Genomic DNA, 18,368 nt, shown 5'->3' with positions numbered 1-18,368 from the left:
GCCATGATAGCTCTGGGCTGTTTGATTTAACACTACTCTATGAATGGTATAAAAAAAACAAAAAACAAAAACATAAATCATTTTGCCACCCACTGTGTCGCACCTACTCCTCATTTATTTATGCGATTCCGACCATATGCACTTTTGCACGCCAGATGTCTCTGTCAATCACTGCTTATTTCAGCTGTTGCATAGGCATGTTCATAGCTTCACATATGCTGTCCATCTATCTTAGCCTTTGTTGACCTTTTCGTCTTTTGCACTCAATTTTTCCAAGCATCGAGGATTTCTCCAAAGAATCCGGTCTTCTCAGTATGTGACCAAAGGACAGTGCATCCAGAAAGTATTCAAAGTGCATCACTTTTTCCACATTTTTTTCTCTCGGAATTCTACATCCCATATTGATAATGTGAAAAAAAGTTTACTTGAGGTTTTGTCAAATTTATTAAAAAAACAAAACAAAGCAAGAAATCACATGTACGTAAGTGTTCCCAGCCTTTGCTCAAAACTTTGTCGATGCACCTTTGGCAGCAATTACAGTCTCAAGTCTTTTTTAAATATGATGCCACAAGCTTGGCACACCTATCTTTGGGCAGTTTTGCCTATTCCTTTTTGCAGCACCTTTAAAGTGAACCTCCAGACTAAAAATCTACTCAGCAGCACTGAAAAAACTTGGTGTTTCTTTAACAGTTTCACATCATCAGAACTTTGTTTTTTTTACATAAGCCTTATTTTTAGCTGTACAAAAGTTAATCTCCGCCCCATCAAAGAAAACTGCCCGGGCTTTTTTCCCCTGATGCTGTGCAAAGCATGATGGGATTTTCTATGTTGTTATTAGCAACTGGGAGGGGTGATCAGCACACAGGACAGTTGGAACTGTGTCTCATGCTCCCTGTCACCTCCTTTCACGTTTCAACCAAAAAGATGGTCGCCCTCATGAAATCAAACATTTGCCTGCTCTTTTAAAACAAGTTGGGTATGATATTATATTATTAATTAACAAATAGACTATCTATTAAAATAGACTATCTATTTTAATGAACATAACTAATGTAACGTAATGACAGTATGTGTGTTTAGGCTGAAGTTCCTCTTTAAGCTCCATCAGGTTGGATGGGAAGCGATGGTGCACAGCCATTTTAAGATATCCCCAGAGACGTTCAATCGAAATCATGCCTGGGCTCTGGCTGGGCCACTCAAGGACATTCACAGAGTTGTCCAGAAGCCACTCCTTTGATATCTTGGCTGTGTGCTTAGGGTCATTGTCCTGATGAAACATGAACCCTCATCTCAGTTTTCATTTAGAATGTCTCTGTACGTTGCTGTAGTCATCTTTTCCTTTATCCTGACTAGTCTCCCAGTACCTGCCACTGAAAAACATGCCCACAGCATGATGCTGCCACCACCATGCTTCACTGTAGGGATGGTTTTGGCCTGGTGAAGTGCGGTGACCTGTTTCCTCCAAATGTAGCGCCTGGTATTTACACCAAAGAGTTCGATCTTTATCTCATCATACCAGAGAATTTTGTTTCTGATGATCTGAGAGTCCTTCAGGTGCCTTTTGGCAGACTCCAGGAACGCTGCCATTACGCCTTATTCTTTCATCATTTAATACTAATATCCCTTAGCCGGACATCTGTAACCTCCCCTGAAATATGGGGCTATTCCTGCATTATGTGCCATAGGAACTTCCTCTACTATAAATCATTATTCCCCTTCCATGTCCCACTAATCCTCTTCAATAAAGATAAATCACTATTCTCTCTTTCCAGAGATGCATTTAGATGAAATGGGGCCCTAGCAAGGTAGTAGCTGTGGCTCCCTCTTATGGTCATTTTGGTAAGGAGAAGTACCTCAGTTGCTGACATGCTACCTCAGTTGCTGACATGCTACCTCAGTTGCTGACATGGTACCTCAGTTGCTGACATGGTACCTCAGTTGCTGACATGGTACCTCAGTTACTGACATGGTTTATCAGTTTAGTACCTCATTTGCTTGCAGTTGCAGACATGGTATTTCAGTTGATAACATAGTATCTCATTTACTTGCAGGCTACCTCAGTTGCTGATATAGGGCCTGATTTTAATGTGCTGTAGTGCACGCTATGCATGCCCTACATAGCAGAGCACGCTGCCATGTAAGGAGCATGTCTTCCTTAGTTACACGCATTGCTTCCTTAGCAATGCGCGTAGCATTAACTGTGGGCGGTCCTGCTCCTGTGAAGTACAGATACTGTGTTAATTCACATTGTTGTAACAATAGTAGGCCCATATACCTAATTTGCTGCTGTGGTACCTAAGTTGCTAACATAGTACCTCATTAGCTGCCATGGTACCTCAGTTGCTAACATAGTACCTCACTTGCTAACGCAGTACCTCATTAGCTGCCATGGTACCCCCAGATGCTAAAACAGTACCTCATTAGCTGCCATGGTACCTCAGTTGCTAACATAGTACCTCATTAGTTAGTCCATCGCAGCTTCACACTGACGAAGCCCACGTGATGTGGGCGTAACGTATGTGGGCGAGGCTTGAGGATGATGGGCTGGAGGAACTACTTGGAGTAGAGACATGACGCACGCCCGCTGAACACGCGGTGAGCCGGGAGGCGCTGTTGCGAGCCGGATCACGGAGCAGGTACCTGCCACCCGCGGGACGCCGCGGAAGAGAAAAGAAGAACTCTGAGAGGTATCAAGAATGTTCTGAACCTTGTAATGAGCAGTTAAGTGTGGCTCACAGAGACTTTGTGCAATATCATCCATGTCAGTTGTATGACGCAGGATTCATAGTGGCGTTTCCTGGCTCATGATCTGGTGAGGCTTCTTGTCTGAAGGTTGAACTGTGGTTCGCACGTTTAGGGATTTTACCAAAAGAACTGTTCCTGACGTGGAAGTTTCTTCCTTCACAAAGCAAGCTCACTAATGCACCCCCGATTCAAACATAGCTAGCAGTTAAAAGGGTCGGCCGACCTATCTGTGTGTGTGTGCGTGTAAGTTGAAGAGGAGGCGTGCGTGTTTTCCAGGAGTACTCCTAAAATGATGCCCACATCGTGTTTTTATGGGGGTTCTTGGTTTTATAGGGTGGTTTCCACGTTTTTTCTATATTGAATAAAAATGTTTTGCAGCAAATGATCATTTGAGTGGCGGTTGTATTTTTATATATGTATGCAGTACCTCATTAGTTGCCATGGTACCTCAGTTGCTAACAAAGTAACTCATTTACTTGCATGGTCCCTCATTTGCTGACACAGAACCTCATTTTTCTTACATTTTCCCCATGAACATTGATTTTTGCTTCCTTGCATGTGCTTACCTAAAAAATGGAGAATCAAATGCTTCTATGTCTACATTGGTATAATGGAAAAAACATAATGTAATCTGCCCCATTACACCCTCCATACAATTTGCATGCAGCTGCAGTTATTTGCCTCTCATTCACCCTCATTAATTACCTGCGGTTGTTGGTGGGGGTTGTGTTTCTTATTTGTGTTCCTTCTGCTACTTATACAATAACACATTGTCCATAGAATGAATTTAAAAAGAAAAAGTCATTGTCTGTTTGACTTACAAAGCAAAGGAAGACATTACTGTGTAAATGGAATTATTGATTTTTAGGAGTGAACATTATGAACAGATCTGTTATTGAGGCTTACACTGTATTTTCCTTATAAAAGGTTATCAAAGCTTAGATACATTCTCAAACAGCGATCTGTGTTCAGAAAGCGACAGACAGCAATAAGGAGGGTTAGAATGCTCACCTTGCCTTTCGAGATAGCTTTGCAAGCGATCTTGATTATTAGGTAGGACCAGAAGAGATGCAAAGATTGCAGGAGTAGCAGCAGGAGATTAAATACCCACCAGGATGGATAAGGGCCCACAATGTCCCAACTTTCAAACAGCGTGGTGTTTAGTATCCTGCAACACAAAGAGGCCGGTTTATCCAACAGAATGTCGCATGTGCAGCAATCATTGTTCAGCAACTACCTGTACGACAGCACTGGCGACTAATACATATGCCGGAGACAGAAATTAACTATTGGCATATCTTTTATACAAAAGGTAAGAGACTGATTCTATTCGATTGTCACAGCCACAAATAAAAGCAGCAAAACAAAAACAAAAAAAACAACAAAAAAATCATAGGAAAGGGAAAAAGTATCAGTGAAAAGAAAATGGATACAATCAGGCCCAGATTTATCTCACAGAAGCCTATAGGCACAGATGTCCTGGCACCCTAGAATTCACCCTCCATGAACCTGCAAAGTGTGGCTGTGCCAGCTTTCACTTCTCCCTTACTTCCCTTGCCCATCATAGGTATCTACAGTTGCCCCTTAGTATTAGGTAGCCAGAGGTACCCTCAGTATTAAGTAGCCAGAGATGCCCCCAAGTATACAGTAGCTAGAGGAACCTCAGTATTAAGTAGCTAAAGGTTCCCCCATTTATTCGGTAGCTATAGGTACACTCAGTATTAAGTAGCTAAGTGCCACCGACTGAAGTGAGATCCCGTCAGTTGAATGATGAGAGCAGGGTCAGTAACCTCTCATTAACGCTCTGCTCAGGACTTTGTATAAGGAAGGAGGGAGAGAGGCACTTGGGAAGGGGACTGAGCCACCTTTCCATCATCAGCCGCCTGTAGACACGAGCCTACAGTGCCTTATGGTAAATCTTGCCCTGGATACAAGAAAACATTTTAGGATGTTTAGTGTGATGGTGTCCACATTACAGTAGCATGAGCTGCCCAGGGATCATTTACTCATGTGTGAAAGGCTTGACAACACCAAGGCACTTATGCAATTAACTTGTTCTCCTAGAAGATAATTTTTTACTTTTAAAATAACTTTTCGGCACTTTGTGATTGAAAAAGTACTGAAATGTAGGTGAAATAGTAATGTCAAAATTATTTTGAGTATATTGTTGCTTGCTGGTGGTATGAAAGGCATTTTATTGACAAGTTGTGAAAATATCATCTAGGGGAAAACTCCGGAGAAAAAGTTAATTGCACACGGCTCAGGGCCCTTATTCAATGCAATTTTTCTCCTAAGTTTTCTCCCGGAAATTATTTTTCATCTTCTGTTTAAAACAACTTTTCAGCACTCTGCAACTGAAAAATTACCAAAAAGTACTGTCAAAATTATTCCGAGCGTTTTCTTGTTTGATGATGGTTTAAAAGGTGTCACATCATCTACTGTACATTAGGCTACAATAGATCTTAAAGCCCTGAAGGGAGAGAGAGATGGATTTCCTTTTAACCACTTGACCACTACAGGTGGTATTACCTTTCATTATATAAACAAAATCAGGTAAGTATTTTAATTAACTAACGACAATAGAGAAATGACTGGATATCATCTTTACATAATTTGGTTGTACTGCTAATAAATGTATAAGGAATGGTTCACACATAACAATGGTGCAGGGATTGCTGCTGGTAGTAGATCGCTAAAATTAGCTATATTCTACAACTGGATTCTTGTAGTAAAATATTGGAAATCTTTACCGATATTTTACTATGCCTAAACCTAACCCTACTTTCACACAGAACACACCACTACCAATTCCTAACCCAACTCCCCCTAACCCTAAGCCACCCTGGTGGTGCCTAGCTCCACCGTTCCAGGTGCCGCATAACCCTTACCCCACCGGTGTGCACCTAACCCTAACACCCCCAACACCCCCCCCCCCTGCTGGCACCTAATCCACCTGGTGTTGCCTAATCCTAAACCCCCTGGTGGCAACCCGAATCCACCCCGGTTTGCTCCTAAACTCCCCCTTCCCCTCACACCGGTGCCTAGCTCTAACCTGCCCCGGTGGCAACTAAAACCTAACCCCCACCCTGGTGGCGCCTATCCCTAACTCCTGTGACCCCTAACCCCCTTCCTGGTTGTACCTAGTCCTAAGCCCCGTGGTGGCACCTAACCTCCCCTGGTTGTACTTAACCCTCACCCCCCCTTGGATGTGCCTAACCCCCCCTGGGTGGCACCTCCTAAACCTAACACCCCCTCCTTGGCACCCAACCCTAACCCCCTTGGTAGTGCGTTACCCTAACCCCCTTCATGCCTAATCCTTATCCAATCCCACCACGATTTGCAGCAGAAAAAGTAAATTTGGGCACCGACAGGCACTGCAGGAAAGCTGCGATTTGCGGCAAAGCAGGCAACGTTTTCATCGCCCGATGGAATCCTGGGTGCCGAGACATGCAGATATGCAAATTGTGGCATTGCATAGCGGGCGCTCCGCATATCCTCGCTTTTCTGGCAAACTTGGAGGTTGTAGATGGAAAAATGTTGATTATTTTATAAACTAGATAGTAGCTATTTCAGTGCTTTTTCTATCCAAAATGTGCATTAAGTGGACTATACTATCAAGATTTTCTGTTTCAATGGTAGCAATTCACAAATTTCTATAGAATGTTATCACAATTGTTTTCATATCAAATAACACGTGCAATAGGATGATTATGCCACCTAGTGGTTGCAGTAGATATGATATGAGTTCCAGAGTCTAAGTTACAGAGCCAAGCATGTCAGTCACAGATTTACAGCAAAGTCTCTTTTTTTCTGCTGCTGATCTCCCTGTGACTAGAAGTATGTGCTGCTAGAAAGGTAAATAGGCATAGGTAGTTCTAATGCTTGACTGACAGCGTCTATGCTTCCCTGATATTGATCTTTACCAACCAGTAGCAATCTGCTCTAATGTCAATCACGGTGCTGGAGGCGATACAAAGCTAAGAAGCCATTGAATGTGTTCCGCTGCCACCCGCTTCATTGGAAAAATAAATTTCCAATGGGTTCGCACACTCTTAGATACCAAATCCAGTTTATTTAATATGCGTGACACACCATTCCAGAAAACCAACGAATCGTTTCGGGGCCGAAATGATTCGTTGGTTTTCTGGAATGGTGTGTCACGCATATTGAATAAACTGGATTTGGTATCTAAGAGTGTGCGAACCCAATGGAAATTTGTTGTGGACTTTAACACGGTTCAGCACCTCGACTGTGGTGTGCGATCCCATACTCTGTTCATTGGAAAAATAGCCTTGCCTGACCTATACTGAGTTGATAAAATGTTTAAAGAGACACTGAAGCGAAAAAAGAAAAATTATGGTATAATGATTTGTATGTGTAGTACAGCTAATAAATAAAACATTAGGAGCAGAGACATAAGTCTAATATTGTTTCCAGTACAGGAAGAGTTAAGAAACTCCAGTTGTTATCTATGCAAAAGAGCCATTGAGCTCCATGATTTTCAAAGTCGCAGAGAGCTCTGTCTTCTAAAGCTTGTTCTCTCAGCTGTCAGTCCCTGCATTTTCTTGTTCTCTCCAGGGGACAGGTCAATAGTTCACTGACCTGCTCTGTAAAAACATTTAGAATGACGAGTAGTGTGTAAACTGCAAATATTAGAGAATGATGCAATGTTATAAAAAACACTATATAACTATACTATAAACACTATATAACTGAAAATAAAAATATGAGACTATTTTCTTTGCTACTAATGTTCTATTATCCGTACTACACAACCAATTCATTATATCATAATTTTTTTTCACTTCAGTGTCTCTTTAAAGCAGCAGGGTCAGCCATACTATGCCAGGAAAAAAAACACATGTAAAAGTAGATAACTACTTGCTCTACTTACATATCAGATATATTGTACTATCCATGTTTTGATTTCATTGAATTGTATATAGTAAATAAATAGAATTCTGTTTCAGGCATCTGCCTTCTTGGACTCCCTCTGACTGAAGCCAATACCGATTTCATTTCCTTCCTTACGGTTTTACTCCTAGAATCTGCTCTGCCATAGCTAGTTTGCTTTGTAAACATGTGAGCACAGCAAGATCAGATTTCAGCCTTGTGTCACACTGAACTGCCCTCAGCCAATCAGTGAGGAGCAGGAATGTGGGAGGGTGATGACAAGCTTCCTTCTCGTGGGCAATGTAACAAGTAGAGCCAGTCTCACTGAGATAAGATTTATTACAGCAGAAACATTTCTGATTAGATTGGAGTGCTTGTAATACAGGGTAAGGTTGCAGGATGCATGGTAAAGACAGAGCAGTGGGTAAATGAAATTTGATTTTGTGGCTGACAATGCCTCTTTAAATAATTTTTCATTAGATTCAATGTTTCCAGTGAATACAATGTCAAGTGTAATAAAGACATTGCAGGGTGTTGGGTGGCTTTTGAGATGCCAGTATTTCTTTCACACCATTGCAAATTGCAGGCAGAACAAAGAGGGATTTTGAATCTCTTTTCAATCTTGGCCAATCGCCGCCAGGCTGTGCTATGGGGTGGATCGGGACTCCCTGTGGTGTCACGACGTTGATGACATCACTCCATTCATCACCATGGCGATGGGGGAAGCCCAAAAGGAAATCCCGTTCAGAACGGGATTTCCTTATGGGCATGATCGCCGACGGCGATCGGAAGGGTGGGAGGGAGGGAGCAGGGATGGGAGAATCATGTAGCTAGCGCTAGGCTAGCTACATGATAATAAAAAAAAAAATCGGGCGAAAAAAACCCTCCCGCAGCCGCAAAGCCGTGGGAATCAGAACACCCAGCAGGTTAAAAGCTGTCAGTTGAGGACTTGTGAAGCATCTGCTCTCAAGCGGCACACTCCAGTATATTTATTTTCTAGCTTTTGCCTGCCACTCTCCTTTCTACTGTTGTTACTGCCAGTTTGCACGGCCCTGTGAATTGCGTAGTAAACAGCATTGTACAAAATCTTCATTTTCTTTGCAATTTCTCGCATGGCATAGCTGTCATTCCTCAGAACACAAACATACTGATGAGTTTTAGAAGAAAGTTCTCTGTGTCTGGCCATTCTGAGCCTGTCATCAAACCTGCAATTGCTGATGCCCTTTATACTCAACTAGTCTAAAGAGGGCCAGTCTTGTTGCTTCTTTCATCAGCACTGCAGTTTTAAGCTGTGCTAATAGAATCGCGAAGGGACTTAAAAATAAATTAGAAAACCCAAATTAACCTTTTAAATTATACACTTACATCAGCAGACACAATACTCCATTGGAGCACAAGGCTGGTTGTAGCTGATAATTGGTCTTCTGTACAACTGTAAAGACCCCCCCCCCCCACCCCACTAAAAAACAAAACAAACCAAAAAAAACGTGTTTCCATGTACGGTAGTCATAAACAACATTAAAGTGGACCTGAACTCAGGACTTCCTCCCCTGCAGATCAAGTGTTTCTGGCATTATTGTTAGATCTGAAAGATTAGCTGCATGCTTGTTTCTGGCATTATTCAGACATTACTGCATCCAAATAGACCAGCAGGGCTGCCAGGCAACTGTTATTGTATAAAAGGAAATACATATGGCAGCTTCCATATATTTCTCACTTCAGTTGTCCGTTTAAAAAGGACCTGAACTCTTGCACAGGACAGAAGGAAAACATATAAAAATGCACCCTGTATATATTTAGAGAGTTTAGCCTCTCTAATTCCCCTCATCTGTGTCTAAACACAAATTGTAATTTGATCTCTCCCCTGTGTCACCTGGCTGCCATGGCAGATAAGCTCATTTAAAAGCAAATGATGTTAAAGCGGACCTGAACTCAGAACTTCCTCTTTGCTCTTAAAGATATGCAACAGCCTAACAATCTTTAAAGTGTACCAGAGACCATTAAAAATAAAAGTTTTGTACATACCTGGGGCTTCCTCCAGCCCCATCCACACGGATCGCTCCCACGCTGCCGTCCTCAGCCTTCTCCAGCGCCGGAACCGGGTCCCATTACTTCAGCCGGTCGAGGCCAGTCTACGCAAGAGAAGTGCGCCCCCTACATATCTCTCCGGCGGCTGCAGAGTAATTAGCGCAGCAGGCGTTTCAACTCACCTCCCCGAGATCCAGATGCCGGCAGCCATTCACCTTCCTGTAATTGGAGGCTCTGGATCTCTCTGGTGAGATCGCCGTTTGCTGTTATGATGACAGACAGCCACCCGGAGGACGGAGGGAGAATTGCAGCGCTGGAACCCAGGAAGGTGAGTAAGTGCAGGGCCTGCTACAGGCTCTCTGGCGGTCGAAATGCTAATGAACATTTTTTACTGCTTGTAGACCCTAAAATCAGGAAGGAATCATACTGCCAGGGAGGTTAATATTGTATTGTTGATTGATCAATAAAAATTGCATTTTGTATTTTTACAATTCAAGATGTTATAGCTTTATTGCGGCATACGCCTCCTTCCACATTCACTTGAGCATTACGTTCTTAATCTGTCTTCTGCCTCAGAATCACACTATTGTTCAGCAATCACATTCTTATACAGTTGCAACGTGAAATATCACATCACATTCCTTTTTTTGCCTGAGGCTTCCCCATAGGAGCCCATGATTAAAGTCTTAGGATCTCACTACAGCCATATGACCAGCATTTGATCGCTAGTTGCATTAAAGGGCCACTATCATGAAAAAATGTAAAATACATGTAAACACATACAATTAGGAAGTACTATTCTTCCAGATTAAAATGAGGCATAAATTACTTTTCTCCTATGTTGCTGTCACTTACAGTAGGTAGTAGAAATCTGACATTACCGACAGGTGTTGGTCTAGCCTAGTGTCTTCATAAAGGCACTCCCTGAAAAGGATTTATACAAAGATGATGGCCAACCCTGAGAACCCCCCATGAGGAGATGGGCTACTCCAAAACCTGTTGGTTCTGTCAGATTTCTACAACTTACTGTAAGTCAAAGCAACATAGAAAAGTAATTTATGACTCATTTTACTCTGGAAGAAATGTACTTCTTATTTGAATGTGTTAACATGTATTTAAAATGTTGCGATTTTCACGATAGTGATCCTTTAAGTAAAAACCTGAGCAAAAGTAATGCAAAGCACAGGAGCTGAAAAATGGACATGAGTTTCATAAAACAGTGATAGAATGTTTGACAAAAAGCACTTCTGACTCCTCAGTGTGAAATGGAACGTTCATAGTTACATAGTTATTTTGGTTGAAAAAAGACATACGTCCATCGAGTTCAACCAGTACAAAGTACAACTCCAGCCCGTCCCCCACATACCCCTGGTGATCCAGAGGAAGGAGAAAAACCCCCCACAAGACATGGTCCAATTAGCCCCAAATGGGAAAAATTCCTTCCTGACCCCAGATGGCAATCAGATAAAATCCCTGGATCAACATCATTAGGCATAACCTAGTAATTGTAGCCATGGATGTCTTTCAACGCAAGGAAAGCATCTAAGCCCCCTTTAAATGCAGGTATAGAGTTTGCCATAACGACTTCCTGTGGCAATGCATTCCACATCTTAACCACTCTTACTGTAAAGAACCCTTTCCTAAATAAATGGCTAAAACGTTTTTCCTCCATGCGCAGCTCATGTCCTCTAGTCCTTTGAAAAGGCCTAGGGACAAAAAGCTCATCCGCCAAGCTATTATATTGCCCTCTAATGTATTTATACATGTTAATTAGATCTCCTCTAAGGCGTCTTTTCTCTAGACTAAATAAACCCAGTTTATCTAACCTTTCTTGGTAAGCGAGACCTTCCATCCCACGTATCAATTTTGTAGCTCGTCTCTGCACCTGCTCTAAAACTGCAATATCTTTTTTGTAATTTTTCCTGTGGTGGAATAGGGTTAGGGATCGTTTCCATATAGCGCGCTTTCATGTGCTCGTATGGAAACGTGATCGCAGGGATGGCAGGCGGTGCATAGACTGCACTGTCTGCCATTTCAACTGTTGCGCGACGACTCACCACTTAATAGCCACGCATGGTTTGCAGCATTTCGTGGTGATTCAGAGTGAGCACAGAAGCCTGTTCATGTCGGCTGACTGCAGCAAAATGTTGACAGTAACATAATGTAAGATCTTTCAGACTCCAACCAGCCAAGATTCGTTAATTTTGGCCAGGCTTCTGTGCTCACTCTGAATCACCACGAAATGCTGCAAACCATGCGTGGCGATTAAGTGGTGAGTCGTCGCGCAACAGTTGAAATGGCAGACAGTGCAGTCTATGCACCGCCTGCCATCCCTGCGATCACGTTTCCATACGAGCACATGAAAGCGCGCTATATGGAAACGATCCCTAACCCTATTCCACCACAGGAAAAATGGTTGCCAACAGGTGGCACTATAGCTGGATAAAATCTGGCAAAACATCAGCCCCTGGCCCCAACCTCCTCCGCTGCGCCATGTAATTAATATATGACGTGGGTGCATTTGTTACCGGATCAAGTCCAGAACGACATCACCCTACAGTATGTGGATCAAAGCATGTGGCATGTAAGCAAAGGGGCGGAGCTGGCACTTTCCCGGCCTACCACCACCACTGATGTCAGGTCGCCTCCTGCTGGGGGATATGGGAGATCGCAAATGTTAAAGTCCAATCATTCTCTTTCAATTTTTTAACAATATTTAAATTGGGATGTGGGGAAGTCTAGACAATATATACACGTTTATCTTTACCTCCTAATAACATCTATAAACTCAAAAACATTTAGGGCCCGTTTCCACTATCACGAATTCGCATGCGCTGCCCGCATGCGAATTTGCATAGCCAGTACAAGTGGATGGGACTGTTTCCACCTGTGCGTTTTCCTGAACGTTTTTCTGTGCAGAAAAAATCTGCATGGTAGGGTCCTCAGAATTCGCCTGCGTGTGGAATGCAGGCGAATCGCACGCAATGTATTTAATAGGGAAATCGCATGCGTTTTCCCCATGCGTTTTTTGCCGCGATTTCGCATAGGTACCCATGTTAATTCACACAGGCAGTGACATGGTTAAAATCGCATCACCCTAACCTATGCGAAATCGCATGCGAAATCGCGGCAAAAAACACATGCGGAATCGCACCCGCATGCGATTTGCCTGCGGTGATTCGCCGGCGATTCCACAACGCTATAGTGGAAACGGGCCCTTACCCGTGGATCAACTCTTCTGAGAAGCAGACAAATAGAAGACATCATTATTTACTAGCGACAGATGTCACTTGTGAATACTGCCAATAGCAGACTAGCAAGATGCCTTAGCTTATGCAGTAGTGTAAACATAATTACTGTAGATACATCTCTGAAACAGCAGTCTTCTCCATGGTGCTGAACTAGTGCCTAATGCTCTTGGACACTAGGAAACTTTGGACTTTTCCCTGGAGGATCACTCCTCTGTACATTATTATGCTAACCATGTTATCTTGAGTCCGGTTTTACACTTATATTTCACATTGCAATGCGCTGCCACATTGCAACACAAAACATGTAAATTATCTGATCCTGCGAGGGGGCACCGGCAGGGTCATATGCATAATGCCACCCCCCGTCAGTGACATACTCACTCTTGGGCAGGAAGCACTGAGATTCATTTACACTACCTGCGTCCCCCATAAACTTGCATTATAGCAGCAAGTTCCCTGAGTTAAGTGCAGGACTTGCTGGAAGGCACTGCAGCCCTTGAGTTGGATTGGATACTTCCAGTGCACCACAACAGACCGCACTAATTGCGCAAGTCTCCGTAGACTCCATTGCTTCCTCCGGCCCCTTGTGGTAGCAAAGTGCAAAGCAACGCAGGTTTAACCTGCAAGTGTAGAAAAGGCCTGAAAGGGATAGGACCGTGGGGTTTTCTGACCTGTTCTTTTAGCAGAAATGCAAACCGTAATCAGTTGCAGTTTTCATCATATTTGTCAATGTGCTCAGAGTTAATTTGGGTAAGTTTCCTCTCACAATGAGCTTGATTAACTAAACCGTGCGTTTTTTTGCGATTGCGCACGAAACTGCAAAAACACGTGCAAAAACGCTAGTGCAGCCGTGCTGTAAGTTAGCACGGTTTAGTGAATCAAGCCCAATGTCTTCACTGCTAAAGCAGCATGTTGCAGCTGATTGCACACTCTACAGCTGTTCTTTCCTATGCAATCCCTGCCACTCACGCCTCTGGTTACTCTGAATTACATGAGGCGGGGGACCATGAAGGGGGCAGCATAATGTAATTAGCTCCTTCTCTGCCTATCACAGGACATGGAGCAATCTCTGGTTCCCCCTCAATAGACCTAAGATTGTCCAGATGAATATGTTGGACTGCAGCTAAGAAATCAGAAGCAGTCCAACTGTCATAAGTGTTTGCTAAAGTCTCAAAGCATATGCCCCATGCTGCAACTATTACCACTGACCGCACTGTGAATTGTAATGAGGTAAACACTGTGAATGCTTTCATTATGCTGCATAGAGATCTCTCATTCAGGGTTGCACAGCACCTGTCTCTGCAGCAGCACATGAAAGAAAATGACATTTGAATCAGGCAGGTTGGGCAAAATATTTGGAGGAACTGGTCCCTGACCTTTCTCTAACAATCCAGCGCTGCAGGCAGAGAACGCCATGAGGAGGGAATTCCAATGTCCTCTCTGCGCAAATAACTCCAGACAGCACAATGCAAGTCTAATAATACAGCCAGGGACAGTGATTACATCTCTCATAACTCAGAGTGTGAGGCGTGCATACAGAATAAGGTGACTGAGTTCTGTGTGACTACAGTGAGTGCTGTAAGCTGCCACTAGGGAGGTATACAGCCTCTGGCCCAGGCTCTCACCACATGGGGGGAATGGGGTTGGGTCCAGGGAGTGCTGGAACTTTTCACAGGAAGGGCACATTGTCACTGGGCTGCTGTTTCTGAATCAGACGCAGCACACATGCTTTTGTGAGTCTGCAACTGAATCGCTTAGCCGTGCCATGAACAGCTATAGGGATTGGAATGTGTGCTGCAGGAAACTGCAACATGCATCATTTTCTTTTTACCCGCATGCGATTCAGATGCAGTCTATTGTTTTCAATAGGCTCCTGGAAATGATTCATCCGTAAACTGACCACACAGGAACAGCTTGCAAACAAGTAAGGATTAAAGCATGCCAGCCAACGAGCCAAGTATAATTGTAAATAACGTTTCTTCCATAATAGCACCATCATTTGGACAATCTACTCTGCTCAAAAGCCTTTGAGTTCTGTTTGTGATATTTACATTTGGTTCCTATCATTTACATTTGGTTCCTATCATTGCTGAACTAGTTAGCCTTAATTTTATCACCAGAATTAGGCAAACCATATCTAAAACTCGCCATACAAACACCCAAACGCTATCATCCAAACACTCAAAGAGTAGCGGAACTGCAGGAAAATATGACTGGTTGATCATTAAACAATATCCTCTCCTACCATTTAAGCCTGTGATAGATGTGATATAACTAGAGGCAAATCCTTTCAGGAAGTCAGAAAAGTGCAGAACAGACATCCAACAACTGAGGACAAGGGGAATATCTGAGCTGAACCTTAGGGAGAAACAAGTTGAGGAGAAGCTTTCTGCTAATGGCCCCTTAGGATATTCCCTAGCTCCTCCCACAGTATAGCTTTGTAAGCTTTTAAAGTCAGCAAATCTACATTGTGCAGCAGAATTCAGAATGTCATCATTTCTGGAGCTTGCTATACTTAGTATAGAAGATCCAAGGTTGGGAATTGGATCAATGTGTGCAGTGCTGGTCGTCAGGGCACTGATCAAACTATGTGGCATTCTTCATCGCTCTTCGGGTATCAAGAGGATATGGCGCTGGGTCATTTCCAAAGTAAGGTATTTATGGATAATTAAGATCATTAACCACTTGAGGACCACAGTGGTAAACCCCCCTAAAGACCAGGCACATTTTAAATAAATGGCCACTGCAGCTTTAAGGCCAAGCTGCAGGGCCGCACAACACAGCACACGAGTGATCCCCCCCCCCTTTTCCCCCCACCAACAGAGCTCTCTGTTGGTGGGGTCTGATTGCCCCCAAGTTGCTTGTTTTTTTTTTATAAATATTTATCTCCGTTTTTTTTTTATTAAATATGCTTTTTTTAAAAAATTCCCTCCCTCCCTGCCTATGAGAGCCGATTGCTCTCTTGTCCCCCAGGGGGACAGCCGTGTCACACAGCTGTCCCCAGTACAGCGCTGCTGCTGATTGCAGCGCTGTACAAGTAAATAGACGGCGATTACGCCGTCTAACAGTCTCCCGAGCGGCCATAGCCGCTCGGAGACTGAAGAGGGGGAGGAGCTCCGCCCTCCGAGCATGAGATGCGCGCGCAGCGTGCGCACAATCTCATGCAAATTAGAGCCCCAGGACTTGACGCCAATTGGCGTTAGGCGGTCCTGGGGCTGCCGCCGCGGCCAAGCCCATTGCCGGTCGGCAAATAGTTAAAAGACTTTTCCATGGTTGTGTTTTTATTTGAGTTTAAGTCTTTGTGAAAATGTTCAGAGTGTGGGAAATATTTTGATAATAAAAGAAACCTTGTCAAGCATGAGAAAACTCACACTGGTAATAAACTGGTATTTTTTATACATAAATCACAGCTTGTCAGACATAAAAAAAATCTCACATTGTTAAAAAGTGCTATTCATGTGCCGAGTGTGGGAAATTGTTTATAAATCACTTCTTGTCAGGCCTGAGAGATCTCACACTGTTGAGAATCCCTATTCATGTGCTGAGTGGGGGAAATGTTTGCACAGAAATAATAACTTGTCACACATGAAAGATCTCACACTGGTGAGAAGCCCTTTTCTTGTGCTGAGTGTGGGAAATGTTTTGCACAGTAATCGGAGCTTGTTTTACATGGCAGCTTTCACACTCAAAATAAGCCCTATGTATGTTCTGAGTGTGGGAAATGTGCTGGAAGTAAATCACTGCTTGTTAGACATGAAATATCTCTCACTGGTGAGAAGCCTTGTTCATGTGCTGAGTGTGGGAAATGTTTTGTTTATAAATCACTGCTAGTCAGGCCTGAGAGATCTCACACTGTTGAGAATCCCTATTCATGTGCTCGGTGGGGGGAAACGTTTTGCACAGAAACAATAACTTGTCACACATGAAAGATCTTACACTGGTGAGAAGCCCTTTTCTTGTTCTGAGTGTGGGAAATGTGCTGGAAGTAAATCAATGCTTGTTAGACATGAAATATCTCACACTGATGAGAAGCCTTATTTATGTGCTGAGTGTAGGAAATGTTTTGTGTATAAATCACTGCTTGTTAGACATGAAATATCTCTCACTGGTGAGAAGCCTTGTTCATGTGCTGGGTGGGGGAAATGTTTTGCACAGAAATCACAACTTGTCACACATGAAAGATCTGACACTGGTGAAGAAGCACTTGTCATGTGCTGAGTGTGGGAAATGTTTTGCACAGTAATCAGAGCTTGTTTTATATAGCAGCTTTCACACTGGAAATACGCCCTATGTATGTTCTGAGTGTGGGAAATGTGCTGGGTGTAAATCACTGCTAGTCAGACATTAAATATCTCACACTGGTGAAAAGCCCTGTTTATGTGCTGATTGTGGGAAATGTTTTGTTCATAAATCATTTCTTGTCAGGCCTGAGAGATCTCAACGGTTGAGAATCCCTATTAATGTGCTGGGTGGGGGAAATATTTTGCACAGAAATATTAACTTGTCACACATGAAAGATCTCACACTGGTGAGAGGCCCTTGTCATGTGCTGAGTGTGGGAAATGTTTTGCACAGTAATCAGAGCTTGTTTTACATGGTAGCTTTCACACTAGAAATAAGCCATATTCACATACTGAGTGTGGGAAATGTGTTGCGAAATGTGTTGTTTCACTTTAATCCATCTCTGGACGCACAAGGGGGCAGAGGTGGCACAGGGGGACTGAAGGTGGCACAAGGAGACAGAAGGTAGTACAAACATCTGTGGGGTGTGTGGCTTCATCTGTTAATGTGGTTTAATTTAAGGGGCGGGCTTAATCAGGGGCATGGTACCCCCCGGGACCAATGGCACTCCAGGTAGTGGCCTGTAGTACCTATGCCTAAAACACCCCTGCAGTGTGCCTGAAACAAAACATGCAGCACTGCCAAACTCCCAAATGTGGCACACACTTTTCAATCCTTTACAAGACTTCAGGCTCTAACCTGAAGATTATTTGCTTTGTGTTCAATGTCATACAAAGTTCTGTGTAAGCATTTCTCATCTAGCCTCGATCAAACACTACATTTTGGGATTTTTGGCATTTGAATGTTAAATGAACGTCACAGATGTATTTCTAAAGCTCTTACGTTCTCCTAGGCCCAGCTGAAGGCGTCTGATGTTCTGTCTCCCAGGCAAAGTGTCCCTGGAAAATATGTTAAGACGTCGGCAACTATGGTACGACAGAATATATTATAGCACTGCCATTCCATTACCCGTTACTGCAGGGGGCATATTCTCCACTTCCCTCCATTAGATAATTGCAGCAATGTACCTTGAACACAGGACTGCATGACTCACGTCTGCTAATGACATTTTCTAGGAGGCCGTGAGAGTATTCTGAGTTTATAAGTCACAAGCGATCAGACTGTAACAGGGAAAGTGACAATGTTAGAGAATGTTCCCCTGACACCAAC

General features: G+C 43.3%; 1 protein-coding gene across 2 annotated transcripts in view; it reads right to left on the bottom strand.

The window, feature by feature from the left end:
- CERS6 (ceramide synthase 6) overlaps window positions 1–18,368 on the bottom strand; it is a 217,669-nt gene that overhangs the window by 10,719 nt on the left and 188,582 nt on the right. For both annotated transcript variants that reach the window (XM_068245595.1, XM_068245594.1), the window contains exon 9: window positions 3,757–3,913. In XM_068245595.1, coding sequence (XP_068101696.1) covers window positions 3,757–3,913 — 157 coding nt within the window. The remainder of the gene's footprint in view (window positions 1–3,756; window positions 3,914–18,368) is intronic.

Source organism: Hyperolius riggenbachi, chromosome 7 (assembly GCF_040937935.1).
Source record: "Hyperolius riggenbachi isolate aHypRig1 chromosome 7, aHypRig1.pri, whole genome shotgun sequence".
Lineage (NCBI taxonomy): Eukaryota > Metazoa > Chordata > Amphibia > Anura > Hyperoliidae > Hyperolius > Hyperolius riggenbachi.
The sequence above is the reverse complement of the archived record's forward strand: the minus strand, read 5'-3'. Positions and strand labels throughout refer to the sequence as shown.